Source organism: Phasianus colchicus, chromosome 11 (genome assembly GCF_987193195.1).
Source record: "Phasianus colchicus chromosome 11, bPhaCol1.hap1.1, whole genome shotgun sequence".
NCBI lineage: Eukaryota > Metazoa > Chordata > Aves > Galliformes > Phasianidae > Phasianus > Phasianus colchicus.
The window spans coordinates 3,171,382-3,197,308 of record NC_143446.1 but is presented as its reverse complement, the minus strand read 5'-3'; the positions used below and the strand labels follow the sequence as shown (position 1 = coordinate 3,197,308).

General features: G+C 55.4%; 3 protein-coding genes across 4 annotated transcripts in view; 2 read left to right on the top strand and 1 right to left on the bottom strand.

Annotated features, from left to right (window-relative positions):
* RAD54L2 (RAD54 like 2) overlaps positions 1-9,603 on the bottom strand; it is a 53,433-nt gene extending 43,830 nt beyond the window's left edge. For both annotated transcript variants that reach the window (XM_031611731.2, XM_031611729.2), the window contains exon 1: positions 9,453-9,603. The gene's annotated coding sequence lies outside the window, so the exon portion shown is untranslated. The remainder of the gene's footprint in view (positions 1-9,452) is intronic.
* A 4,959-nt stretch (positions 9,604-14,562) lies between these two features.
* Positions 14,563-20,536, top strand: LOC149916390 (maestro heat-like repeat-containing protein family member 7). Its single transcript, XM_090148533.1, has 17 exons — positions 14,563-15,530; positions 15,626-15,993; positions 16,080-16,200; positions 16,315-16,401; positions 16,670-16,774; positions 16,900-17,080; positions 17,165-17,447; positions 17,491-17,644; positions 17,793-17,947; positions 18,046-18,193; positions 18,411-18,589; positions 18,673-18,810; positions 18,975-19,089; positions 19,240-19,377; positions 19,548-19,724; positions 19,854-20,009; positions 20,190-20,536. Exons 1-17 carry the CDS (start codon positions 14,907-14,909, stop codon positions 20,484-20,486), a joined length of 3,426 nt encoding a protein of 1,141 aa, XP_090004659.1. The 5' UTR covers positions 14,563-14,906; the 3' UTR covers positions 20,487-20,536.
* A 3,960-nt stretch (positions 20,537-24,496) lies between these two features.
* LOC149916389 (uncharacterized) lies at positions 24,497-25,927 on the top strand. Its single transcript, XM_090147970.1, has 4 exons — positions 24,497-24,820; positions 25,043-25,156; positions 25,308-25,426; positions 25,568-25,927. Exons 1-4 carry the CDS (start codon positions 24,537-24,539, stop codon positions 25,906-25,908), a joined length of 858 nt encoding a protein of 285 aa, XP_090004096.1. The 5' UTR covers positions 24,497-24,536; the 3' UTR covers positions 25,909-25,927.

The following is a 25,927-nucleotide window of genomic DNA, read 5'->3' as shown; positions in this document are numbered from 1 at the left end:
AGAGTAAAAGTGCTGCTATCTGTCAAGCTCAGAAAATGACTTAATGCTGATAAATGCTAGGAATTTGTCTTTTGTAGCTCTGGCTGGCACTGAAAAGACACTGCTGTACAGACATTCACATCGAATTCAGCCCAAACATTGTTCCAAAATGCACAGCATCCACCTGTGACCTTGGGAGAAAATACCTTTAGTGTATTGCTTCTTCCAAGAAGCACAGGTCTCAGTCAAGGGGCTTTCCCAAGCCCTCACTTCATGCATGGAAGGTCACTGAGTGGTGCTGCAGAGGGACACTGCAGCCTAACACCCTCACGCCCATCTGCTGAGAACCCCTGAAGTGTATTGGGAGGAGAATATCTTCTCCCACTTTTATTTTTCCTGACAAATGAGTTATTAATTAGTAACAGAATCAAGACTGCAAACTCATTTCACAGAATCACAGAATGGCCAGGGTTGGAAGGGACCTCAAGGATCATGAATCTCCACCCCCCTGCCACATGCAGGGCCACCAACCTCCCCATTTAATACCAGCCCAGGCTGCCCAGGGCCCCATCCAGTCTGGCCTTGAACACCTCCAGGGATGGAGCATCCACAACCTCCCTGGGCAGCTGTTCCAGCACCTCACCACTCTCTCTGTAATTTCCCTCAAACTACTCATTTGGCAAATTGTAGGAATTCTTGGTCATCATTCACTGGGCAGAACCCTGACATTTGAGCAGTAACCCTTTCCTCTTGATGAGTATTTGGGTACAACCAAAAATGGTGATGGGGCACTTCCAGAGCTGGTTTACTGGCAATGCTGTAAAACTCACTGAATTTCATTCCTAGTCCCTCTTCATTAAAGGCAAATGGCAGAAACTGAAGTCTGTCAAGAGGCTGCACCTGCTCATGGAAATGACAGCATATGGATTCATACAGAGGTTCCACACTAACAGCAGGGAATAACAGCTTTGTACCTCACCCTGTTAAAAGAGGCATTTTGCTGACCAGGAGCATTGATTTAGTTGAAGTATAAGACCTCCTCTTCTGTGTTTTTTTTTATGAGTGCCATGGCAAGTAGTGGGGGAAAGAAAAGACAACTCTAAACAACTGGGTTGTTTCTTCTTCAAGGGAGAGTCAGAAAAAAGAATTCAGAGTCCACATGATTAAGCAGATCACCTATTTCCTCACTGTTCTCTACTCATTTACTCATTATCTGGGTCTTACTTCTTTCAAGCAGCTAACTACTGTCCTTCCAGTATAAACAAGCTCAGAACAAGCAGTAAGGACCTCCCTGCTCACACTCCCTTGAGAACAGGATGTGCAGTCACAGCAGACCGAGCTTCGGGCTGGCTACTGCAAAGCTCCGATGTGCTGCCTTATAGCTTCCAAAATAATAAATAAATAAATAAATAAGGAATCCAAACCACACAGCTTGCCCACAAAGCTCTCCTCCAGAGATAACAAAATCACATCCCAGGAACGACGGGAACGAAGTCGGATACAGCCTCCTCTGGGATAACGTCTTTTCCCCAAACATTTGATTTTAATTCAAAAGCAGCTCACTTCTTCATCCCAGATGTTCTCCATTCTGTGCAATAGTTACCTTGCAATTCATTAAGGAAATTGCTTTACCCTGTTTAGAGCTTGTAATGCACTTCCTACAGCGGTTTTGTAGGGTTCATTTTTTGGTCCTGCTCCCTCCGTTTGTTGATACCTACGGGCAAGAAACTTGAAGCCCAACTGATGATGTCACTCTAAAAAGAACTAACTTTAAGAAAACATCCCAAGCCTTGTGGAAGGAGTCTGCAGCCCAACAGCCCCTGCCAACCCCCCCCGACCTCTCACTCATCCTACACCCAGTAGCTGCACTTAGCTGCACCAAGGCTCTCTGTACCCCAGCACTTCTTCCAAGGAAGGAATACACAGCTCCCACACCGCTCCTGCAAAGGAGAAGCATTTCACCCCAGTTCTAAACCTCCGGACAATTATATTACTCTACAAGTGCTGTTTCTTTTGCTTTCGACATCCACTGATGCAAATAATAAACTATAAGCATAAATAAACTAGAATAATATGGTATGGCAACAAAAATCCTATGCTCACCCCATCAACTAGAGACACAGCAAATGCTCTTAACCACCCCAATCACAAAGTAAACTACCAACAGACCTCCTCATGTAAGTCCTTAATGATTTAAAGTATTTAATGATCGCTTCTATCAACAGGTCAGTGCAATTCCATGTGGGTACTAGCATTAAAGAGTCAAAGAAGGGATAAAGCTCTATTCCAGGGAGCAGGCAGCTCAGCCGTCCTGAGCCAGGGGACTGCAGGCAGCCCAGAAGGTCCTGCAGGGCAGTGCAGCTCTCTCCCCCAGCACTGCTATAGGACTAGGAGAGGCAGACCTGTGTATGGGGACAAAGGGAAGTGATGCAGCCTGCACCATCCCTGCAGCAGAGAACAAGTGGGTAACTGCTACAACCTCATGAAAAGGACTGTGCTTTGCCCTCTGCCTGAGACCAGGGGCTAATTTTTAGTATCTGAATGAAGGAAAATCAATTCCTTCAACTCTCAGCCTTTCTTTGTTTTTGTGTTCTGCATAATTACATCTGAGATAAGTAGATACTCCTGGGCTGTCCTAGAACATCAACCTTTTCCCAAGATCTCCCTTGGGGTATCAATACCTTATTTCATTCTTGTTCAGAAACTTCTGCTTCGATCTCAATCTCCCCTACACCTTACTGCATGCTTCAAACCCATGGCTCTTAGCACATGATGCTTTCTCTGCTTCAGCTCTTGTAACGCAGGGCCCCCAGTCCATCCTACACAACCAAGGGCCACCATGGAGTTCAGGCCATGCTGTATGCAGTACCTTCCATTCAAGTTCCCTGCAAACTCTGTGCTTGTTTCATCCGCTGCCAAGCTTCACCCAAGTGCTCCAGGCAGCACAGCTCTTCTTATGCTAGGAGTGAGGTTGCAGCTCCAGAAGAAAACTACTCCTGCTCTTCATTTCCATAGGTAACTCCTTCCACACATTACAGCCTCACACTAAATGTCACAGACAAGTGAATATGGGGGTGAGGAGAGAAGAGAGAGGTCCCCTCAGCAGCTATGAGAAAGCCACCAGTATGGGAGAGGATGCATATCAAAGCAAAATGAAGCATACAGACTGGCATCCTTACCTCCCAAGTTCCACAGTCCTTCCCCCACCCCAAAACCACCCCCAAGACCCCTGGAGGATTAACTCTGCTCTCCCCCAGCCTTCCCTGCCATAAACAATAAGAGGCGGAGCTGACAGAGTACTGGGCAGCAGCAGCATGAAACAGATAGGAATTCAGAGAACAGCCAAACACTGTTTATTTCCTCTCTGCCCCATCCTCTTCCCTTGTGCATTTTGATTTCCTACAGCAATAAACAAATTAAAAAGCCACCCACAAAGAAAACAAAACTCTGAACCTGTGAAAGAGTTCCAAAAGCCCAAAAAGGGCTTGAGTTTGGGTTTCTGTTGGCTAGCACGTAACACAACACAACCTTGCTAATGTAAAACCTAAAGGCAGTCAAAAAAAAGGCAAGAGCCAACACCTTTATTTGCCAAAAAGATCCTTTTCTGTAAGCTGAAGATGAGACTTTTCTTATTAAGTTAGTTAAAAAATAGAACTGTAGAACGGTTTGGTTTGGAAAGGACCTTTAAGATGTAGTTCCAAACCCCTTGCTGTAGGCAGGGACACCTCCCACCAGACCACGCTGCTCACCGCCCCATCCAGCCTTTTCATTCCCGTCTCCTCTCCTACAGTGGTTGTGGTGCATTCTTCCACAACAACAACAGCTGCAGTTAAAGCAGCAAGACCTGAAAGACTACAGGCACCACTCAAAGCACAAGACAGTGTATTTTAACAAATTTTATACTCGTAAAGATTTAAAAACTGAAGGAGCAGAGTAGCAGGCTCAGAAATACAAGAGCTGTTACTTTCAGAACCATTCCTGCTCCCAATGGTTATGAGGAGAAAAAGAAGCAGCCTTGAGCTTAAACTTCCTCGTGTTCCCCCACTGTATGGCTGCAAGTAAAGGAGCTGTTTGCTTACAGCAACTTCTGCCTCCTTTACAGGCTTCTTTTTGTCAGCAAAATGGGTCAAATGAGATGGCAGGGAGGGCAGCAAGAGACTTCTTCCAGAAGGCAAGGAAATTCAGATTAACATCTAAACAGCCTCCCTCAATAGAAGGGCTTTATCTGCAAGCCCTGCTGCCCAGGATGGCTCAAGAGTGCAAAGAACAGAATGTGAGAGCTTCCCTGCCTTCCTAACACTACTGTGTGAGTAGCAGTGGGGTGCAAGCAGCTTCTGCTGGGGAAATGCACTCAGAGGGAGACTTCTCCCAGTAGGACAGGAGCACCTCCCCTATGGGGACACGCTGAGAGAGCTGGGGCTGTTCAGCCTGGAGAGGAGAAGGCTCCGAGGAGACCTTATAGCTGCCTTCCAGGACCTGAAGGGGGCCTATAGGAAAGAGTTTTTATAAGGGCAAGTAGAGACTGGATGAGGAAAAATGGTTTTAAACTGGAAGAGGGTAGATTTAGACTAGAGATTAGGAAGAAATTCTTTACTGTGAGGGTGGTGAAACACTGGAAAAGGTTGCCAAGTGAAGTTGTGAATGTCCCCTCTCTGGAAGCACTCAACACCAGGCTGGATGGGGCTGTGAACAACCAGATCTAGTGGGAGGTGTCCCTGCCTACAGCAGGGGGTTGGAATTACATGATCTTAAAGGTCCCTTCCAACCCAAACCATTCCATTATTGTTCAAATCTCTGCCTTTTTCCTTCATTTGAATCATATATTACAATATTACAAAGCGCTAGACATAACAGAAATCCCTCAACAACCCTCCATTCATACTGTCTGCCACACCTACTCTCTGTGGGTGCAGGTGTGTGACACCAATTGCACACAAAGCCCTATCTTTTGGGCTGCAGCAACACCCCTCCTCAGGGAGGAATGGGGATATCACAGAATCACGAAATAGCCTGGGTTGAAAAGGACCACAATGATCATCTCATTTCAACCCCCTGCTATGTGTAGGGTCACCAACCAGCAGACCAGGCTGCCCAGAGCCACATCCAGCCTGGCCTTGAATGCCTCCAGGGATGGGGCATCCACAACCTCCTTGGGCAGCCTGTTCCAGTGCCTCACCACCCTCTGAGTGAAAAACTTCCTCCTGATATCTAACCAAAACCTCCCCTGTCTCACTTTAAGACCATTCCCCCTCATCCTATCACTATCCACCCTCATAAACAGCCGTTCTCCCTCCTGTTTATTTGCTCCCTTCAAGTACTGGAAGGCCACAATGAGGTCTCCCTGGAGCCTTCTCCTCTCCAAGCTTAACAAGCCCAGTTCCCTCAACCTTTCTTCATAGGAGAGGTGCTCCATCATACAAGCATCACACAACCCCACATGTCCATACATGTGATACAAGAGCTCTAATCACAATGCTGTGGTCTTCTGGAGCACAGGCACTCATCAGCCATGGAGCACTTTCCGTTATTTTGCTCTTTTTTGAACAAATCCTGCCACCAGCCCTCAAGCAAATCCTTTTTGGGTAATACCCATTTTCTAGACTGACTCAGCAGCCTGAGCACCTCCATCCCCAGTTCCCATTCCCGGCTTTGCCAGGACCATAGGGGTTTTTTGTTTTATCTATTGTCCTTCGGGTGCCACACAGCTCGAGCAATCTGCACTGAATGAACATGCTTTTACAACCTGCTTATTTCAGATTCAATAACTCCTAAATAAATAAATAAATAAATAAATAAATAAAAGCTTTCTTCACAAGCAAAAAGCTTAGAGAAAAATTTCCATTGCGGAGAAAAGGATGTATGAGGCAGGACTGGGGTTTCCCAGCCCTGGCTGGCCCTGCAGACTGGACACTCCATCACCCACCTGACTGAGCAATGGAAGGCTTCTGCTGTGGCTGTTAATCAACTCTGTCCTTGTGGAGCTCCAGTTCCTTCTTAATTAGATCAAGTCAGCTCTCCACTGAGATTGCCAGAGTAACGCTGTCCACTTATTATATGCCAAACACTACAAAGCGTCTTTAATTGTGTTTAGAAGTTCAGTGTCTCTCTGAAGTCTCTCCTTACGTAACATGCATTGCTTTGCATGTCAGGCCTTCATCAAAGCCCTCGTAATTCAGCACAGGTTTGGATGTATCTGTGACACCAGAAAGCCCGTGGGTATGCTGAGCTATACCAACGTAGATCCATTCATCCCTTCTCTGTTTCCACTCTCCAATTCACAGTGGAATGGCAGCTCTGGAACACAGCCCTGACTACCTGCATGCCAACGTGAGCACGCTGAAAGTGCCGTTATCACATCTAAGTGGTGTCATACCTTTTACTTTTTCCTCCTTCAAAGCAATTCTGGCTACCTTGAAATCACCGCAAGGCTTTTGGAGGTGTCAGGCTGACCCCAGCTTGGGCATTCACACTGACTGAGCAAGAACAAAATTCAAATTATCACTGCTGCTCCATGATTATAATAGCACTGAATGAGTTTCACTCACAGGACTAAGCTGACATTCTGCTCTTTAACGTCAGACATAAAACTGAGTCAATAGCGTGCCTGACCTTCGAGGAGCTCTAAAAATCTATTTTCCATGCTTTGAGGAATTCGTCAAATCAACAATTTGGTACAATTTAGATCCACATGGCTGAAAACGTGTTTTTCCATGCCTTCTTTAGGAGGAAGTTTTTCACACAGAGGGTGGTGAGGCACTGGAACAGGTTGCCCAAGGAGGCTGTGGATGCCCCATCCATGGAGGCATTCAAGGCCAGGCTGGATGTGGCTCTGGGCAGCCTGGTCTGATGGTTGGTGACCCTGCACACAGCAGAGGGGTTTAAGCTAAATGATCATTATAGTCTTTTTCAACCCAGGCAATTCTATAATTCTATGATTCCAGGTTTTTCAGAACTTGTTTCAACTTCAGATGTGGCTAACCTGCCGGCAGATGCATGCCACCAGCATTAGCTGGTTACTGCAGCTGAAGTATCAGTCAGCACTAACAACTCAGAATGAGGAGGCACCAGCTGTTCGCTTTAAAGACAGGACGATTGAAGCACTGCTACTTGCTGCAATACATCCCATTTAATTCATACCCACGGACAACAGTACTTGAAAACACCTTCTCTATCACAATGCACTTCCATTCCAGCTCTGCGCTTGGTCAAACGAGACACAGCTCGGTACTCATACAGCTACTTCCTTCTCCTGTCCCAGTGACCCGATCACACTGCACAGAAGCATTTGAAACAATGCCATTTTGAGAAAATCAAAGCACAGTCTGTCCTGGAGGCATGGCCAGCCAGGAATGACGTGCTGTACCCCTGCACACCACCACCACCCAGAATCAGGGGGGAAGGACAGTCAAGCTGCTGTCCAGAGGTGCGAAACGTTGTTTGATGCATGTGTGTGCATCTGCATAAGTGCATGCATGACTGAGGCTCTCTTTGGTGCTGCACAGCCGCATGCACACGCACACAACGTGCCTCCATATGCACGCATACGTGCACACAAACAAAGCAGCATGAATGGTGGGCAGCACGCTCAACGTGAGTCAGCAGTGCGCCCTGGCAGCGATGCGGGTTAACAGCACCCTTGGCTCCATCAGCAGGAGCATGGCCCCATCGTGAGGAGCCATCCCTTCCTTTCACCTCTGTTGGGAACATCACGGGCAACTTTGACACCCCGCAACAGCAAAGACAGAGAGTTCAGCAGGGCTCCCCAGGCACTCAGGTCAGAGGCACTGCTATGGGAGGAGAAGTGTGAGCGCTGGGGCTGCATGCAGAAGGACACAAAGCAGTGGTCCAACTGCAGCAGCAGAGGTTGTGACCTGACCTCAAGGAAAGGCTGATCCCTGCCAGGTCTATCACAGCCTGGGGCAGGGGCACAGGGATGAACCTTTGTCTTCAGGGGGTTTCAGCTCCAAGGAAAAACTGAACCCACTGCTGCTGTGCATGGAGCAGCAGGCTGGGCTGTGCACACCTGCAGTCCCTCCAAGCCAGGATTAACACCATGACACCAACTTGGATTCCAGAGAGTGCTATCACATCCTACTACAATTTCTTGATCAGATCATAACCTTTCAGACCTTCACCAAGGCAGAAAGCACATGGATCGGTTCTCCTCAGAGCACACTGTGTTCCACTAAGGAGCTGCACTGCACTCCAGTACCAAAACTGGAATTTGGACAGATTAGTGAGACACAGAAGCTACTGATAACTGAGGTGTAGAACAAGGGGAGCACAGGGGCCAAACATTCAACTGATATCAGTGGAAAAGGTGGTATTTGGTTGGAGACAGAAAGGATTGCACACTACGTCCACATCAGCTTTTCCTTAAAACGGCAACTGTGTTTTCCTTAAGAATCTCACGTTCAGCACCCTCCATTAACAAACAAGCCCCTCATGCTGGTGTTGAGAGGACCACGGAATAAAAGACTGCGCTGTTCACTCTGTGTACTTCAGATATATACCTTCATATCTGAGGAAAAAAGCACCCTCACTCAACAAACAGAGGCCGTGTCGAAGCTCGCTCAGAAGCCCGGCGTGGGCAGAGCAGGCTGTTTTGTTTTCATCCCTCTGCTGGACGCTACTGCCCCTAGAGCAGCACTACCAAAACAAAGGCTGCTTATTCTGAACTAATTGACTTTGCATCGAAGCAGACAGAGGGCTCTACGGCCCATTCCTGGAGCTGGGGAGGGACGGAACCGCCGGCTCAGATCCCACGGGCTGAGCGAGTGTTCGCCAAGCACAGCACTTGGGTAACTCTGAGAACACCCAGCGTTAAAATAAGTCAAGATTACAACGACGAGCAGAGGTGCCCGCTAACACCTCATCACCTCCCGTCTTTTAAAGACTTTTTCAGCGACGAAGATTCCACAGCTGCACACAGACAAACCCGGCCGAGAACTTTGGAAGCCCTCGCACAGACGGACGAAGGAGCAGACGCGGAAATCGGGGGGAACGTGTCCGGTGCCACAGCCGGAGCGCCCAGACCACAAGCAGCGGGAGCGATCCCGAGGCGGATCAATGGAGGAAGCGAAGGAGCCAGCCGGGCCCTCCCCCCGGAGCTCCCCAGCGCGCTCCGCAGCAGCGCCGTTACGGCGGCAGCGCCGTTACGGCCGCGCCCCGCGCTCGGCCCCGCTCGCAGCACGGGGGGCGGCCGCGGCCTCCCGGGGGCTCCCCGAGGCCCCACCCCCTCTTAGGCCCCGACCGGCGCCGCGCCCCGGGGATGCTGCCGGGGAAAAGCCGCGCCGGCCCGGCCCAGCGCGGGGGCTGCAGCCTCGGCCCCGCTCCCCGCCGCCCCCGGGCCCGCGGGGCGGGGCGCAGCGGGCGGCTCTCCGCCGGTTCGACCCCTCCCCCCCCCAGCACACACACACACACCCCCACCCCGCAGCCTTCCGGCCCGCTCCCGGCGCGGCGTCGGCTCTCACCTCGGCGGGGGGTTGCGGGCCGGGGGGGGGCTGCGGGCCGCGGCGGGGCCCTGGAGCTGGCAGCCGCCCGCCCGCCCGCCTCCGTACCGGCCTCGGCGCTCAACCGCCGCTCGGGAGCCGCATCGCACAGCGTCCGGCCGCGCGCTCCCCCGGGCAGCAACAGGCGCCTCCGCCGCAAAGGTTCCGCGGGGCGCAGAAAGGTTCCCTCTCGGCGCGGGGGACGAAAGGCGGCCCCGGGGAGCCGCGCCTCTGCCCGCGGCCGCAGCCCAGGCTGCCAGGGCCCCTCCGTGCCCTTCGGCACCTCCGGGACGGGGCACCCACAGCTCTGGGCAGCGGTGCCGGCGCCCCACCGCCAACAAAAGCTCCTCGTTCGTATCCGTTGTTCCCCCCCGTCACAAGCCAACCATTTGCTACTCACTGCTGTGAAAAGCAAGTACCCTGTGCAGGACATCGCTGGGGAAGATGAGGGTGAAAAGCGAGCCCTCCCAAAGCGAGGAAATTAACCTAATGGTTCTGGTGCTCAGTGCTTCTTTATCAGCAACATTGACAGTGGAACGACTGCACCCTCAGCACAGCTGTGTGACACCGAGCTGAGTGGCACAGCTGATACAACAGGAGGAAGGGATGCCATCCACAGGGACCTGGACAAACCTGAAGTGGGCACAAGAGAACCTAATGAGGTTCAACAAGGCCAAGGGCAAGGTGCTGTACTTTGGGCTGGGGGCAACCCCAGATGTGAGCACAGAGTGGGAGAAGAACTTGAGAGCAGCCCTGCAGAGAAGGATGTGGGTGTCCTGGTGGACGAGAAGCTGGACACGAGCCAGCAGTGTGCTCTCATTGCCCAGAAGGCCAACAGCATCCCGGGCTGCAGCAACAGAGGGGGACAGCAGGCAGGGAGGGGATTGTTCCACCTCTGCTTTGCCCTCATGAGGCCCCACCTGGAGCACCGCGTCCAGGCCTGGGGGCCCCAGTAAAGGAGGGCTGTGGGGCTGTTGGAGCGGGGCCAGAGGAGGCCACGAAGATGCTCAGCAGGCTGGAGCACCTCTCCTATGGAGACAGGCTGAGGGAGCTGGGGGTGGTCGGCATGGAGGAGAGAAAGCTCCAGGGAGACCCCACTGTGACCTTCCAGTACTTGAGGGGAGCTTACAGGTAGGAGGGAGAGTGACTTCTTACACTGACTGATAGTAAAAGAGAAGAGGGAATGGCTTTAAATTACAAGAAGGGGGATTTAGGTGAGATGTTAGGGGTAAATTTTTTGCTCAGAGAGTGCTGAGGTGCTGGCACTGCTGCCCATCCCTGGAGGTGCCCCAGGCTGTGGAGGAGCCCGGGGCAGCCAGCCCACAGCAGGGGGTTGGAGCTCAATGATCATTAAGGTCCCCTCCAACTTAAGCCATTCTATGATTCTGTGGTTCCCATCAAACTTGACTGGAGGTCAAATCCCTGGTTTTTCCCTGGGCCAGAGGCTGGCTACTGACCACAGGTGAAAGTCTGGTTGGTACAGGAGAGCAGCATGCCCCCTGCCCCTCCCTTACAGACTTTGCTTGAGTGAATACCACTGCCCAGCTGCAGTAGGCTTTACACTGAGCTGGGCGGGCATCCACACATGGGGAAATTCTTCTAGCTGGATGCTTGGGAAGACCAAAGCAGAGGGATGTGGAACACAGCTCCTGTCCCTTCACTAGGCTCCAGCCTGACACAGTTCCTCTAATCACAGGGTCAACACAGTCCCTCTGGCTCTTGAGAACCCAAGGGGAGATCCATTATGTCCATAAAGCAGATCATTTCCCACCTGACTTCTCATGCCACAGAGGTACACCAACATGTAGGGAATCATGGCAAGTACGAGCAAAACCAAGTCATTTTCTATCTGGGTCCAGCACCCAATGGCACCAGTGCACCCAAGGAACAGTACAAATAGAGCTGATGAATATCCCACAACTTACACTCAGCCCCAGAAGTGCAAGGCAGCCACTATCTCAGTACAGAAAAGGCTATTAGATTTGCAAGCAACAGCTTTATCCTCTGCTCTCTGTAGATGTGTCACTGGCAGTCTGAATTGTGTCCCTATGAGTTACATGTATTAGGAGCTGTTGAGGTCCTCTTCCTGAGGTTTCTACAGCTTAACAGACAGGAAGCATTACTGGTGAGTATCCACTTTCTAATGATCTGCCCCAAATCTCCCCACCTTCCCTTTGTTCTGTTTTGTCCTACAATCACTCTCAATTAATGGTGCAAAAATAAAACAGATGTCATCCAGCCTTCCTAAGCTGCGCATGCATTATTCATTGACATGCCCTAATTGCCTCTCATAACCACAAGCACTTCCGCACTTGGCTATGTCATTCTTGTCCAGCAGAGCCCAATTTATGAAATTTCAAGCTGCTTTGGGAGAGGTGCTCTTAAAGTCCTACCTTTCACAGCCCTTCTGCTCACAGCTCCAAATTAGATCTCAGTACACAGAGGTGACAGGCCCTGCTTTCACATCCACATGAAAGTGTCCATCAAGTACCTCTGCTGCATTGATGCTCAGCATCCTGAAAAGGAGACTTGCCCTACTGTAGGTATTCTCTTCCCACACATCTCCTAAACCTATTTACCATGCCACAGGTGGGAACACTGTTAAAGGTGCCTCAGGAGAATGACATGCCCCCATTAACCCCAGCTTTTCCTTCAGGCTCGGCCAAGGACATACCATGGAACCTTATCTCAGAGAGGAGAGAGTTGAAATTACAGTGGCTCCATTTCATGGACTGGCATCGCAGCTTTCAGCTTGGATTTTACTCTGCACCTCAACAGCCAGCCTGCTGCCTTCTCCTTTCCCCACGAGAAGAAGTAAGAACTAGACACTGGAGAAGAGAAAGCAGGGAGTTTTGTGATAGACAAGTTACAGGTAATCATTACCTGGAACAGTCCAAACTCTGCACACAGGGCTCTGAACTACACCTGTCCAGGGAAGATTCAACAATGCAAGTAAGGAATTTAAGAACAAATGCAATCCCTTCTTAGAAAAGGTCATCCAGCTTTTCCTGGCAATCCACACAGCAGGGAACCTAGCTCAATCAGGGCTCACACTGCTTAGCCACCTCCTACAAGGACCATGAGATCAGCAGTAAACCTCCCTGCAGAACACAGAATGCTCAGACATCCCCTTCACAGGGGCAAAGCTAACACTGCAGCACCACTTTGCTGCATCAGTGACTTACCTGTGAAAATCCATTAGCAAATTCCCAGCTAGTCCCAAAGAAAAAAAAAAACTGGGAAGTTATGCAATTGCCTTCTTTTTCTGCTTTGCCACAATGAGAGGCAGTAGAGCAACTGAGCATTAAGCAAGCTAAGCATAGCCTTACAAGAAGGTATTACCATATTACTACCTGTATGCTTCTGAATCCAGTCTGAAAAACTAACCCTCTTAGAGGCAGCTCTACTCCTTTTTTAAACCCTCCTTCCCAGCCTGCTGATTACTGCAGGTGCAACAAGGTGAACCAAACACGCCCACCCCCAACCACCCACCCAAAATGCATTGACCCTTTTCAATGGCCCATGTGGTCTTTCTTCATCCCAGGACATTTTGCTCAGTGCAAGAGGAGGTTACAGGGCAAAAAATCACACCTTCACCTTCCTTAGTGGAAAATAAATCCTGTGGCTGGCCAGGACTGCCCTGTTCCCTGCAGTGCTTTGGAAGCTGCAAGGAGAAGGCACCACAGGGTCAGCCTTTATTGCAGATGGTTCTTGGCTTGTCCTTAAGGGAGACTCAACCCAATTTTTACCACTCCAAAGAGACAGGGTGGCCTTACTGTACCACAGGAGCAGCTGGGACACAGAGCTGGGCAAGACCGATGTCTGCTTTGCTTTTGTCTATAGCTAGTTCTGCTTTTTTTTGGCATTGTTTTAACTTTTTGGTCAAGAGCGCTTGTTAAGAGCCCAGCCCTGCCTGCCCCATGCACTCAGACCTCCTGCCAGCTGCTGCTGCTCTGCCCCGTGTTTGCTCCTCTCTGGGGTTGAGGTTGTTGGATCTTACCCTCAGTTTGTTTGCTGGGGACGACCCTCTGGCTTTAGCACAGAACGTGTGCAGGATGGGTACAGAACAGCCACAAACCATGAACCCTTATTGGGTTCAGTGAAGCCTCTCTGCTATGGTTGCTTCACAACTGCACTTCTGTCAGCAGGAGAATTAGAGATGAAAGTAACTGTACTAATGGCAGAGATTGATGTACTTAAGATCCACAACACATTGTGCTCTACCATCCTGGCATACCCTGTGTTTGGGAAATAGCACAGCAAGCCCTGCCTCCTCAGTGGCCAGTTAGGAGCACTGGAATTGCATACATGAAGGAGATCATCACTAGGCTGCCTGTCTGCATAAAGTGGGAAGCAACATGAACATGTTAACTCATTCCCCTGCATGGCTGGAGTCCGGGCCAGGAGTGACTTTTGTGCTCAAATGCAGCACAACCTGGGCAGCAGGGCTGTGGCAGGGAGGGGAGAAGGACAATGTATTCCATGAGCTGAGCAATTAGTTTTTGAGAGCTGCTGTTTACAGATCAGGAAAGCAGTTAAGGTGATAAGAAACACGCTGGAAGCTCCTTGGGAGCTGTGCAGCATTCCCTTTCAGACACTACCAAAGGATTATGAGCCATCGGACAGTTACTTTTTATTTAATAGTCCAGAGACAGGAACATGTGTTCAGGGAGCGGGACTCAGAACCTTCCCATTCTGCAGCCAAACTGCCCACACCCGTGGTGGTGGATTGTTACGGCTGGCTGAACCTGTAAGCAGCGTGAGGTACAAGGAGGGCACTAAAGAAGAACCACAAAAGGGACAGAAATCAGGAAACGCTCAGAACTGCGTCTGCAGAGTGCTAGAACTCAGCAACCAAATAACTGGAGAGAGGTTCATCCAGACAATCTTGCACATACCTGCCAAGAGCTTCTGTGGCCGCAGCAATCCCGGTGTGCTCGGACAGGGGGTCAGAACTGGACAGGACCTGGGGCTGAGGGCTGCAGCAGGATGCGGCAGCCCTCATTGCTCCTTTGCACTATTGCTTTCTCCACAGGGGTGAAGAGGAGTCGCAGGGAAGGCTTTCCCACTTCCATGGATTCGCAGAAGACCGCCGGACAGAGTGGCATTTCTGAGTGCCAGCGCTATGCTCTCAGCTCTGCTGGGAGGTGAGTGTGACAGGGAAATGCTGCTGGGCTCTTTTCCAGGGTGCTTCGATGTTATCGGGAGATCTGTGTACCTCACAGGTCATTGCAGGAGAATTGCAAAGCTCTTCAGCCGTTTCAGGCTGGATATCTGTTCCACAGATTACGCAAAGTTGTCTTTCTCAGTCATTTTCCCTTTTATTAGTCGCATTTAACTAGTCCACAACCCAGCCTGAAAACGGCCTGTGTGCAGTGCGGGCACAGAGCTCTGCAAAGGTGGACTGCCTGTCGCCGGCGCTGGCATGAGGAGGAGATGGCTGCACTCCTGAGAGGGGCTTGGGACAGCAATGCTTTCAGCAGTGCTCCACCACCCAGCAGCTGCAGATGGGCCTGTCTGTCCCACTGCCAAGCAGCTCTCTGCAGACTGGGACCTCCCTGGCACCAGAACCGAGATCTGGGGATCCAGAGTGGGGTTGGCACCAAGAGGCCAGGGTACAAAGGGAGGCTGCGGGCATCTAGGGCAAGGGAAGTCCTTCAGTATGTGCAGGGGCATCTGCAGGCCTATATTGGGATCTCTGGGTGGTGTGGGGGACCCACAGCAGGGCTGGGGGGGTCTTGGGCAAGAGGACAGGTCCTGAGTGGGACTGGGGCAGGGCACAGTGATGGAACATCCCTACTCTGTCACTGTGGGCCTTGTCACATTAAGGAAAGGCTGGAGCAGGAACCATACCTGCTGCTGTTCCCTCACTGCAGGATGGAGCAGAGACTCCCAAGCCAACCCCAAGAAGCCTGGTTGAAGAGGCCTAGGGCACTCCACACCCCCAGGGCACCACAGGGGCTCTCAGGCTCAGCTGAGGGTCCTTCTGTCTCCGTCGTGTCACTGCAGGAGGAGGATCCCCTGAGCTGTATCCGCGCCTGCTGCACGCGCAGACCCCAGGTAGCGGGCACTCTGTGCTTTCCTGGCTGCCCCTGCCTGGCAGTGCCCAGATGGTGCCGGGGTCCCCTGATGCCTTGTCTCTCTCCCTGTCTCAGGCAGAGGCACAGAAGCTGAGCTTTCTGGCCTCCATCTGCACCATCTGCAAAGCTGCCCTTGAGGACTGTGGTGCACATTACCGGCTGTGTGTCTGCCCGCTGGAGGTGGCGCAGTGCATTGAGGTAAGGGCAGCACTGCAGGGCTGGGCGGTGGGCGCAGCCCTTCCCATCGCAGGGTCGCAGGGGAGCCCCGGGAGCTGGGATGGGGTGCCGGGATGGGATGCCCTGCGGGTCATTTGCTGTGCAGGGGGCCCCATCCCATCCCTTCCCATCCCACCGTGCCCTCAGGCGCTGCTGCAGGAGGAGCCCGCTGAGCGCCTGGACACGGAGCTGCGGCAGCAGGCCATGAGCGCCATCGCCGCCATGAGGTACCGCCCCAGCCCAGCTTTTGGGGCAGGCAGCGGGGCACAGGGTGCTGAGCGGAGCATCCCATCTGCCCTCTCTCCCCTTACAGCAGTGCGTGGCTGCTTCCAGAGGAGCGGAAGAGCAGCCTGCTGCGTGCCTGCCTCAGCAGCGTCCTCCACCTCCCTCGCCATGAGGACACAAAGGACCTGGACGCTGCACTCTACGTGGAGGTGAGCACGGGCTGGGCCCTGGGGACGCTTCCTGGGCACCACCACCCGGGCTGCCCCTCTGCTGCCAGCAGGACGCAGCAGGGAAGGCCGCCCTGACCCCTGTCCTCCTTGCAGACCATGGAAGCCCTGCACCGCCTGCTGCAGGAGCTGGTGGGCAGCGCAGGCGCCTCTGTCCTCATGGAGCTGCAGAACATCTTGGAGGTCTGGCTGTGGCAAGGCTGGGATTTGCGGGGACGGTTCAAGGCCGTAAAGGGGGGATCCATGCAAGATCTCCCCAGGGCCTGCTGCGGGCAGGGGGTGCCGGCCCAAGACCGGCCCTTGTGGGGTCAGAGGGATGGGTGAGGATCAGTGGGAAGGCAGCAGGGCTGCAGCAGGACAGGGATGCAAACACCCACCCCCACTGCAGCTCAGGAGCAAAAAGGACGAGTGCCCCGTGCTGTGGGCACACCGGCAGCTTTTCTCTCCACAGCTCCTGCTGCCCTTCACCATGTGCCAGCTGGCGGCCGTGGAGGAGAGGGCCGTGGCGTGCATTGGCAGGCTGCTCACCTTCAGCAACACCTGCTCCTTGCCCAAGGTAGGGAGCCCTGGTGCGCACAGCTCCAGCACCCCATCCTGTCTACCCAGCTGGAGCCCACCTGTCTCTTGGGCTGGTCCCTGCTGCTCTGCTCAGCCGTGCATCTCTGCTGCCTCTCTGCCCAGGTGTGCTCCTGCTTCACAGGAGCTGTGGTGCTCCGGCATCAGTGCACAGAGAACCAACGCTTCCCTGTGCTGGGGAAGCTGGCTGAACACCTCATCCATGGAGCTGCAGCACAAGATGAGGGGACCAGAGATGAGGCGATGAAGGCTGTCCGTCAGCTTTTCATTTTCATCGCCTCCCAGAGTGAGAGGAGTTGTGTTGGGCCAGGTCCCTCCAGACCCCCAGGTGCCCAGGCCCCTCACTGACATTGTGTCTGCTCCTCTCCAGGAATGTGGCTGTGGCAGAAGGATCCCAAGAACCCACAACTTTGGGAGTGCCAGCAAATTTTGCTCCACCAGGAGGTTTCCCAAGAGAACCGAGCCAGAAATATCTTCGAGGTACAAAGAGCAAACCCTGAGCCCACAAGAGAACCCAGGCCTGCAGTGTCAGGAAGAGTGCAGGCACTGTTCCCGAGCAGCCCTGGTGCCCGCAGGGCCCTCACGCTCTGTACCCCAGGCATCACCCAGCACAGCCCCTGCTCCCAGCTTTCCTTAGGCACCTGCACAGCCAAGCAGCCATGCAGGGGATAAGTTGTCCCTCCTTTCCTTCCTCCCAAAGGTCCTTCTGAAATACCTCCTGTATCCCGAAAGGGTCAATGTCTTCCTCACAGCCATCGAGAGCATGACAGCGCCGAGCCTCCACAGCACCGAGCTGGCTGCCCACATGGTGGATGTGCTCGCAGCAGAGGCTCACTTCCCTCCAGGGCAGGTGGGAACCTGCTGCTGCCACAGCTCCAGCCCTCGGGGCTCTGCTCCATCCTTGGCACTGGCACCGTGTTTGGCCAGCAGGCAGCAGAGGGGACGGCAGCAGGGCCCTGACCCGGTGCCATCCCATTCTCACGTGTGTCCCCCTCCAGGTGCGAAAGATTGTGAAGATGATCTACAGCAGTCTGCCTTCCATCAGAGCTGAGCCAGCTCTTGAAAGCCTGGGCAGGGCCCTGCTCGTGCTGGCCAGCAAATACCCAAGGGAGATGGTTAGCAGCCTGCTGGGCTGCTCCCCCACCTGCACCAGGTACGGGGCCCACAGCCCTCAAAGCTCCTCTCCCCTCCCCACCCCATGGCCATCAGCCAGTCAGGGGCAGCCATGCTGACAGCCCTGGGGACCCGCAGTGTCACTGTCATCATGTGGAGGGAAATGCTCTCGGAGCCCCCAGCTGTGGAGAAGGTGCTGCAGGAGCTGCTCCAAGTGCTCATAAACCATTCTCTGAGGCACACATCCCCATCCATCGAGGACTGGCCACGTGTCCTCGCCCTGGCTGTGAGTTCTTCATTCACCCAGCTCAGCCGAGTCCCCACTACCCTTCCCTATCCACCCCCAAGCCTGTTTTCTGCCCTGGGGCACTGGGACACACCCCTAGACCTGCCTGGTGCTCTGGGGGTGTCCCTCTCCATTTATCCCTCCATTCCCACACCTCTCGAGGTGGGCTGGAAACCTGGGGGATGGGACAAAGACAGGGTCCTGGTGCTTTCTGCAGGCAGCAAGGACCATCCCTGAGATACTCCAGCTGCCCCTGGTCATGAAGGAGGCCGAGGCCATTTTCCCCCAGCTCTTCCTGGCCCTCCTCTTGCAAGTGTCCTTCACCACGGAGCTGACACTGCAGGAGGTGGAGATCTTCTGGGAGGAGCACCAGCAGCACCAGCTCACCCCCATCAGGTGCCACATCCCTGTCCCCCCGCTGCACCCAGGGCCCCGGTGCTGGGGCTCCCGATGGGACTCGCACCCTTCTCCACCTGCAGGTGCGCGGTGCAGGCCTTGAAGGTGCTGCTCTGCAGCGTGGGCCTCCAGAGGCAGGTGGAGGCCATCCAGGAGCAGGGCGGCTGGGACGCGCTTCTCAGCACTGTGACCCACCTCCAGGGCGTGCAGGTGGTGGCCAGGTGAGAGCCCTTCCTTGTGGTGTCATGGGGAGTCCCCGGTTCTCAGACAAAGTGCTGCCGCAGCACCACAGCCTGTGGCCCCTGGGGCTCTGTGGGAGCAGAGCACAGCCAGGAGAGCTGTGTCCGCCCAGCTCAGGGCTGGTGGTGCCTTCTTATCCTGCCAGGGTGATGAGGGAACTGCCTGGTGCTCTGCGTGACCCCATCTTCCATCAGCTGGTTGAGCTGCTTAGCACCAAGCTCTGCTCCTGGGAGAAGGTGGCCATGGTCTTCCTCGTTGAGGTGAGCAACAGCTGCAGAAGCAGCGAACGTGGAGCTGCGGGACGCCACACCGGCCCAGCTGCCTCCCTTGGGGCCAGGCTTGGCCGTGCCCTGCTGTCCTTGCCCTGAGCTGGCGGTAGGGTTCAGCACTAAGGGCCGCATGGGTTGCAGATGCTGGAGTGTGTGGACCTCAGTGAAGAGCTGCACCGCGTCGTGAGCCTCTTCAACACCTATCTGCAGAGCCAGAGCGTGGGCACGCAGCAGCTGGTGCTCAGGAGCATCCTGGAGCTCAGCAAGAGGCAGGACACGGTGAGCAGGAGCGGCTCTCTGCCCATCCCCTCGCTGCCTGCTGCCCCGGGGCCGTGTGGGGCCGCCCTGCCTGCCAGCGCCGCACCGTGCCGTGATGACAAGCCAGCAGGGAGGCTGCAGCCCCAGCGATGGTCTCTGTTGTGCCAAAGAAAGGGGTGTTTTTCCCGCAGGCGAGGAAGCTGCTCGGCCTGCTGCCGTGCATCATGGAGCAGCTGCAGGATGCAGACAGCGGCGCCCGCGCCATGGCCCTGCCAGTGCTCAGCACCCTGCTGCGGCTCCTGGAGAGGGGGAAGCTCAGCCTCGTGGCTCTGGAGCTGGCTGGCAATCTCCCAGCGCTTTTTGAGGACGTAAGGGGAGCAGGGAGCCCAGCTTGCTAGGGATGTGGCCGTGACCCCAGTGTCCCCACGCTGGCGGCGCCGGCCCTGCTCACGGTAGACTTGGAGCTGACATTTCCATCCTTCCTTCCTCCTCCGCAGGAGTCCGGCACGGTGCGTCAGCTCTCCATCCACCTCTTCCTCGACACGCTGAGCTATGTGGAGGGCAGAGAAAAGAGGAAGATGCGGAAGGAGGTGTACAGGAGCCTGGTCCCGCTGTATCTGCACCTGCACGATGAGGAAGAGAGCGTGGCCAAGGTGGGAAGTGTGTTCATCTGGGGGAGGGCGACGCTGCCCCTGTGGTGCCCTCCAAACGCAGGGGTACTGCAGCCCACGGCAGCGTCAGCCCCTGCAGCTGCATCCTCCCTGCGGAGGGGCCGCGAGGAACGCAGGCTCTGCTGCTGCTTGGGCTGCAGCGGCATCTCAGCTGTTTGGCAGGCCTCCCAGAAAGCCTTCCTTGGTGCCACACGGTTCCTGCGCTGGAGGCGGCTGGAGCAGCTGGCAGAGGTGGCACAGTTCTGGCAGATCGGCGAGTGCCTGGTACGCACGTTCCCACAGCCCAGGGCAGGGCCGGTTCTGCTCCGCGCTGACTCCCTGCCCTTTTCTCTCCAGCTGGTGGAGAGGAGGAGGAGCGCAGCACAGGACTACCTGGGCCAGAGCCTGCTCTACCTACAGAGCCCGCAGGAGCCCCTGCGCCGGGAGGCCGGGAGGTTCATCGGTGAGCCACCAGACTGAGCTGCCCCTGGCCCCGGCCCTCCGCGTGGCACCCAGGGAGCAGCCGGGGTCGCTGATGGGGTTGTATGTCACCAGGACTCTTAGGGCAGCACAAGAGGGATCAGCAGCAGGCTGAGAGGGAGAACTTCTACCAGGGTGAGCCAGGGAGTGGGATGTTGGGGCAGCCGGCAGGTGACATGCCTGTCCCCTGCTCCCTTCTGCCGGTGGGGAGAGCTGGGCATCCTGCAGGTACACGGCTGTCATACAGCCTCTGTTCCTCTGTTCCTCAGGCCTTCACAGTGTGCTGCGAGACCCCAGTGGATCCATCTCTTTGCAGTCCCTTCAGACAGCGTGGATCCTGAGAGAAACAAGGCCACCACCACCGTCAGGCTTTGGCTTTTGGCAGCTCTTCTCCAGACTCCACATCGTGTGGCATTGGTGGCGCTCCTCACAGGCAGACAGCTGAGCGCCCTGGAAATCTCCCAGCATCTCCTCCTGCCGGCTGCTCAGCTCTGCTCCTCGTGCATCTCCTCCTACCTGCTGCTCAGCTCTGCTCCTCCTGCATCTCCTGCTCAGCTCTGCTCCTCGTGCATCTCCTCCTACCTGCTGCTCAGCTCTGCTCCTCCTGCATCTCCTGCTCAGCTCTGCTCCTCGTGCATCTCCTCCTACCTGCTGCTCAGCTCTGCTCCTCGTGCATCTCCTGCTCAGCTCTGCTCCTCGTGCATCTCTTCCTACCTGCTGCTCAGCTCTGCTCCTCGTGCATCTTCTCCTGGGCTGGCTCAGTACATGAGCCTGAAGCTCAGGGTTGTGCAAATCAGGCTTTGACCATTAAAAACAGAGATGGAGGTTTAGGCAATAAAACAACGGCTTTGGATGCCTTCAAGTGATGCTTTGAGCTCTCAAAATGGCAGTTTGATCCCCAGAAGAGACTTTGAGCCCTTAAAATCAGGCTTTGGCCCCCAGCATGCAACTTCGGGCCCTCAAAAAGGGGGCTTGAGGCCATTACGGACATGCTGGGTTCTCTGTACTCAAAGCAGCAGCTTTGGTCTTACAGGAGAGACACTGGGCACTCCAGAAGAGGCTCAGAGCACTACAACAGTGCCTTTGGGTCTGCAAAAATGCGATTTGCAGACTGAGAAGAGGCTTTGTGTCCCAGAGACTATGGTCTATGCCTCAACGTGGAACCTTTGCCCTTAGAACTGGGTATCTGGACTCTCCACCTCGGGGCGGATCCCTCAAATTGGATGTTTGGCCCCTGAAAGGAGGCTTTTGTCCCTAAACTTCAGGCTCGTAGAAGGAGGATTTGGGAGCTCAAAGCAAAATGGAGTTTTCCTCTTGAGGAAAGCACTGGGAGCCTCAGAATGTGGTTTTGCATCTTAACATGAAATGGTGGGCCCTAGAACTAAGACACTGCACACTGAAGATGACAGCCTGGAACGTCCAAAGGAGCATGTGAACAATACAATGACATCTTTGGATCCAAAACTGAGGCTCAGGTCCTGATGACAAGGATTCGGCCATGAAGAAGGAGCCCCTGAGCCCCAAACCTGAAGCTTTAGGTGACCTCAGCATGTTTGAGTGCACCTGTCCTCCCAGGAGGTCATGGCTCACCCTTGTGCATCTCCACCTCAGCCTCACTGTTGTGGTGGGCAGCCACAAGGCTGTTTTTGCCCCGTTGCACTCGGAGAAGAAACCTCACACAAGCAGTACTCGTCTGTATCACGGCACACACACACCCCACCACTGCTGATCCTGGCCTATAGCAACCCGAGGTTTAAGCCACAGGTTTGCTTTTTCCTTGCCAGAGAAATCCAGGCTATCCAGATTAGGGACACCCATACGAAAATAACACACTTCTGCTGATTTACTGTCACTCCTAACATCTTTAATGTGAATGCATGGGTACCAACAGGCGCAGGAGAGTCCTCATCATTCCCTGTCACTCCCTGAAAGGAGGTTGTAGCGAGGTGGGGGTCAGCCTCGTCTCTCAGGCAAGAGCAATGGGACGAGAGGGAACGGCCTCAAGTTGCACCAGGAGAGCTCCCTGTTGGATGTCAGGAAGAAGATCTTTGCTGAAAGAGCGGCCGGGCACTGGCACGGCTGCCTGGGGAGCCGGGGGAGTCAGCGTCCATGGAGGTGTTCCAGAACCGTGGGGATGTGGCACTGGGGGACGTGGGCAGGTGGGGAGGTGGACGGTGGGACTTGGTGATCTTAGAGGTCTTTGCCAAGCACAGAGATTCTGTGATTCCGTGAATCGAGTCATTTATTGTAAGGAGAGGTAATCAGCAGCAAGCAACCAAAAAGTAAAGCGTTCAGAACACCGCAGAACCACCTGAACGCGCCATTGGGATACTGATGGAGCCACCCGTAGCCCGGCAGCATCCAGGTGGGGCCAGGAGGGTGGACGTGTCGCCCAGTGCCTTCAGCAGCACCAACACGCCGGGTTCCAGCGGGGCTGCGTCCGGCACCGGGCCCCTCACCCTGCGCTGGCTGCAAGAGCCTCCGCCCTCCTGCCTGGGTGCCCCCAGCCACTGTGAGGTGTGATGGCGTCACAGAGGTGGCACGGAACGGCCATGGTGACACGCGGGGTGTGGAACACAGCTAAGGCTGCGGGGCTCAGGCCGAGCTCAGTGCGACTTGGTGAGGTGAGCAGGGAGGAAGGGGCTGCCCGGGGCTGCCGAGGGAGGCGGGTTCCCCGGCGCTCAGGGCCTGAGCTGAGAACTCAGCCTCGTCCCGCTTCTGCCACAGGTTGTCACGCGGAGGAGAAAGCCTGGTGTTGCCGGGACAGACGCTCTGCGAGGCTCACTGTTGATGCACACGATGTCCGAGGGGACGCAGGAGGCCGCCGGCTTGAGCGAGCTGGGTGAGAGCAAAGTATCCCTGCACGCAGCTCCCCGCCGCCGGGCAGAGGGGTGCTGGGGGTCTGCCTGCGGCGGAGAGGGGAGGCGGGGGCACGCAGGGCCCGTGTGCTCCTTGGCCAGGGGGGCCGCGGTTGGGCTGCGGCTGCCTGCTGGCACCGCTGGGCCTGCAGTGCCCCTTGCCCTCCACGGCCTCCAGCCCTGCCCCTCAGCTGGCACGGCCGGCACAGAGCAGCCCCTGGGACAGCCCCCGGGGGCACCTGGCCCCGCAAGGCGCTCACTGTGCTCCTCTCTCCTCTCCAGCATGCGTGCTGTGTGGCCGAGCGGATAACCAGAAATCCGTCTTCGGCAAGAAATACGAGATGTATGGGATGTGCTTCCATGCACTTTGTGTGGTGAGTTCCCTCGCGGCTCCTGCCACCTTCCTCCAACCTGTGCTTCCCTTCTTTCTGCACTAACAAGACCGTGCTCTTTCCTCCTGTCTACAGGGATTTGCCAACGGACTGTGTCAACATGGAATAGACAATCAAAACAAAGGACTTTTCTATGTTGAACACCTCGTATGCGTACTGAGGCAGGCAGAGCAGACGGTGAGCACCGGACCGGAACAGGGAGCTTGGTGCCAGCAGAGGCATGGCGAGCTTCGCCTGGTCCTGAGAAAGCAATCCCAGCCCTTCCAACCAGCCCCGAGACACATTCCCGCTCTTGCAGACGAGCCCTGTGCAGCAGGCAGCTCTGCAGAGTGCCACCCAGCCCTGCCCCATCCTGTGCCCTGCTGCTCAGCCTGAGCCTGCTGCTGATGGAAATGCTCTGCTCTTTCCAGCTCTGCTTCGTTTGTGGCAAGCGGGGGGCCAGTATCACCTGCGCAGAGATGGGCTGTGATCGCAGCTTCCATTTCCCCTGCGCCGCGGAGGGTCAGTGCGTCACCCAGTTTTTTGGCCAGCACAGGTAAGGGCTGCCAGGCACCGTCTGTGAGCCTCCAACCCCTCTGTCAGCATCGGCCAAAGAAGCAAGGAGTGTGCTGTGACACCTCCCAGCAGCCTGACAGAGCCAGAGCCAAGGCCCGGGGCTCCTTCCTGTTCCTCTGCCCTCCTCGCAGCACTTCTCACCTTGCCCATCCCTCCCATCTTCCCCCAGGTGCTTCTGCTGGGAGCACCTCCCGCACCAGCCAGTGGAGACAGCGCCAACGCAGGACACGACCTGCATCATCTGCATGGAGCCCGTGGGACTCAGCAGGTCGTACTGCACCATGGTGTGCCCAGCCTGCCAACACGCCTGGTTCCACCGGGCCTGCATCCAGGTAGGAGCCCTCCCGTCACCCGCAGGCACCACAGGTGCTCAGCAGCACCGGGCTCCGCTTACACTCGCGCTGCTTCTGTTCCCGCTGCAGGGCATGGCCAAGAGTGCTGGGCTTCGCTGCTTCCAGTGCCCTCTGTGCAGAGACAGAGACATCTTTATTCAAGAAATGGTCAATTTGGGGATCCACATCCCAGCCAGGTTAGTGTCCTTCAGCCAGCTCTCGAGACATGAGGGCACAAGAGCACAAGTGCCTGCCCAAGGACTGTCCCGGCAGGCCTGGCCCTTTGCTGCCCGTGAGCAGCGGCCTCAGCTTCACACATATGGTGGAACGGCAGTCAGGCTGGAAGAGCAGGGATGGCTTTGGCCGCTCTTAGTCTCGAGGCACTGGGAGCTCATCACATTCCCTCCCTTCTCTGGCAGAAAACCAAAGTGGGAGACCAACCGTGCCTACGCATCCCTGGGAGTCAGGCACAGGAGCTGCAATGCCAGCGACTGCCGTTCCCCACACGGCAGGGATCGGGCAGAGGCAGAGGGGTGAGTTACCTCAGCAGCCCTCTGGGGCTCTGCGTGGGATCGCGGCCTCACCACAGCCGCGAGGAGCACAGACTGAGCACCAGAGCTCTGCCGGGCACTCCCTGGCTCAGGTCACTTTGTCCTCACGGCCACAACCCCTTGTTTTCCCCAGGCCCTGGCAGCTGCTCCTCTGCAGATCCTGTGCTGCACAAGGCACCCACAGACTCTGCTCCAACTTGAGTCCAAGCACAACCAGCTGGGAGTGCAACGCCTGTGCTGGAGAGGGCACCGGTAAGAGGCAAACGGCCGCGTGCTGCTGGGCTGGGGCCAGGCGAGGCCTTGCTCAAGTCCCTTTGGCCCATGACGAATGGGACCCTGTCCCTCCCCGGGGCTGGAGATCTGTCCCGCTCACCTTGCTGTCTCCCCTTCCAGCCTCCAGCACCAATTCGGACAGCGCTGGCCCCACCACCACCAGCCAGCAGGGACCGGGGCCATCCCAAGGCCCCATAGGACAGGAGAGCAGCAGCTCCGGCACCACCAACCAGGCACCGTCGGGACCAGATCCCAGTTCCCAGGTGCCTGAGCTGCTCTCCAGCCAGGCAGGGCGGGCCCGGACTCGGAGCCGCTCGCCTCTCACACGTCGGGCTGCAGAGAACAACAGCCAGCCCCGAAGACGCCGCAGGAGCCGGTCCTGGCGGCGAGGCCCAGCCCGGGGGCGAAGCCGCTCCCGGGTACCACGTCGGGCCCTGAACTTCAACCGCCGGCCCCACTGATGCCATAGGAGCAGCCGTG

Bases quoted from the DNA above. Each gene is read 5' to 3' on its own strand.
- LOC149916389 (XM_090147970.1), top strand. From the start codon at position 24,537: ATGGAGCCCGTGGGACTCAGCAGGTCGTACTGCACCATGGTGTGCCCA. The intron at 24,821-25,042 runs GTTAGTGTCCTT...CTTCTCTGGCAG, and splicing joins GGGATCCACATCCCAGCCAG to AAAACCAAAGTGGGAGACCA. The intron at 25,157-25,307 runs GTGAGTTACCTC...TGTTTTCCCCAG, and splicing joins GATCGGGCAGAGGCAGAGGG to GCCCTGGCAGCTGCTCCTCT.
- LOC149916390 (XM_090148533.1), top strand. From the start codon at position 14,907: ATGGCTGCACTCCTGAGAGGGGCTTGGGACAGCAATGCTTTCAGCAGT. The intron at 15,531-15,625 runs GTAGCGGGCACT...TCCCTGTCTCAG, and splicing joins GCTGCACGCGCAGACCCCAG to GCAGAGGCACAGAAGCTGAG. The intron at 19,725-19,853 runs GTAAGGGGAGCA...CCTCCTCCGCAG, and splicing joins TCCCAGCGCTTTTTGAGGAC to GAGTCCGGCACGGTGCGTCA.